Raw genomic sequence first — 1,703 nt, 5'->3', positions numbered from 1 at the left:
CCCCCCAAAAAAAAATAAATCTTTAGGGACTCAGTGTCCTCACTGACGTTTATCATCTCAAAAATTTGGGATTCGCCTAAGGTTCCGCCCACCATCGCGCTTGAGGTTGCACTATTTGCTTCTGTAGCTTAATACCCTGCTTTGAATGCAAATGAAAAGTTCCTTTTTTTTTTTGAAACTGGTAACTTTGTATATTCTTTGTCAATATTTACAACATGTACTTGAATTCTACTATCTTTTCCTAAATTGAGTCTAGTACATCAATTATGGAGATAGTATTATTTGAGTGCTACTGATAACACCAAAAACATAGTAGCATAAGACAATTTTGTGTCTTTATTTTTTTTAGTTTCCGAAAAACTATTGATTGAAATTTTCTGAGCTCACTTTGTCATTGTTAGGTCTTGCCTGGATGAAAATGAGGCTTTTTTGACGACTGCAGATTCAGCTGTCAAGCTTCTCCCGAATGCAACAAAGTCTGTACCAGGCTGGAAGGGTTTTGAATATAGAACAGCATTTCCTGCTGTGAAACCTCCTGGTGCAAATTTTTACCCACCAGATATGGACAAAATGGTATACCATGGTAATCACTTGTTATTTGCTGTATAAAAGTCTTTACACTCATTATCTAAGCCTTTTTCTTTTTTAGGAATTCAACTTATGGAAAGATAGTCTTCAACAAGATAAACAGGAAGAAGCAATGGGCTTTTTCAATGTTATTAGAAGGCATAGTGAATCATTATCTGAAGATTCAGTATCCCAAAAAATGGGAAATGTCACTAGCTCTCCTCAAGATCTGAATGTGGTTCCTTATTCTCAAGAGTACAACTCTCTTCTTGCTGAAGCAGCGACCTTGCTTCGTAAAGCAGGAGATATGACCAGCTCATCTAGGTATTCAATTTGTTGTAGGTATTTAATTATGTGGAGTACAGGTTGACTTAGTAAGTTGCTCTGCTTTTCAGTTTAAAGAGACTTCTTCATAGCAAGGCTGATGCTTTTCTTTCAAATGACTATTATGATTCAGATATTGCTTGGATGGAGTTGGTTAGTATGCTACTACTGCCTATCTGTCTGTAGTGCATGTGTTGGAACTATTTATATCCATGAAGATCTATAATGAGTGACTTTTTTTTGAGCTGATGGGTAGGCATTTCGTATGCAATGGCTAAGAAAGCTTATCAGATGAATATTAATCGTACGCAAGACTATGCTTTAACTTTTAACAATTTGAGCAACTTTTGCAATTGATTTGTCAAACTGTTGAGTAAGATGGTGCTGGCAGAACGGGAAGCACCAAAATTAGTCTAATTGATTACCCATAAATTTCCAACTTTGGCATCTAAACTTTGGAAATTGACATCAGAACTGTCCTTATATATAATGAAATCTTTTCCTTCCTTGTATATTGTTGCCTTTTGCTTATGTTTTTGGGTTCTCGTTTATTTAATTTTTCTTTTTCAAATACTTTGTAATCTAGGCTGTGATAGCAAAGCTAGGATTATCAAATTCAGTTGTTTGACTTAACTTTATTTATTAGCTTAGCCAAGTTATGATTCTCAAATGAAATTCATTATCTTGATGCTTGTGTCTGTACTGTCCATACACATTTGGTTAAACTGTGGAACCAATTTCCTCCTTAATTCTTTAACGTGTTGTTTTTCCAACTCTTTCCAAGTTAAATACCTTGATGTCGGGGGGGGGGG

The 1,703-nt window shown here is 35.5% G+C and overlaps 1 protein-coding gene across 1 annotated transcript in view; it reads left to right on the top strand.

The window, feature by feature from the left end:
- LOC107028892 (nudix hydrolase 3) overlaps positions 1-1,703 on the top strand; it is a 22,942-nt gene that overhangs the window by 11,226 nt on the left and 10,013 nt on the right. Inside the window, exons 9-11 of the mRNA XM_015230133.2 lie at positions 402-573; positions 650-891; positions 963-1,044. Of these exons, the coding sequence (XP_015085619.1) occupies positions 402-573; positions 650-891; positions 963-1,044 (496 nt within the window). The remainder of the gene's footprint in view (positions 1-401; positions 574-649; positions 892-962; positions 1,045-1,703) is intronic.

Source organism: Solanum pennellii, chromosome 8 (genome assembly GCF_001406875.1).
Source record: "Solanum pennellii chromosome 8, SPENNV200".
Lineage (NCBI taxonomy): Eukaryota > Viridiplantae > Streptophyta > Magnoliopsida > Solanales > Solanaceae > Solanum > Solanum pennellii.
Note: the sequence above shows the minus strand (reverse complement) of the source record. Positions and strands in the feature narration are given on the sequence as shown.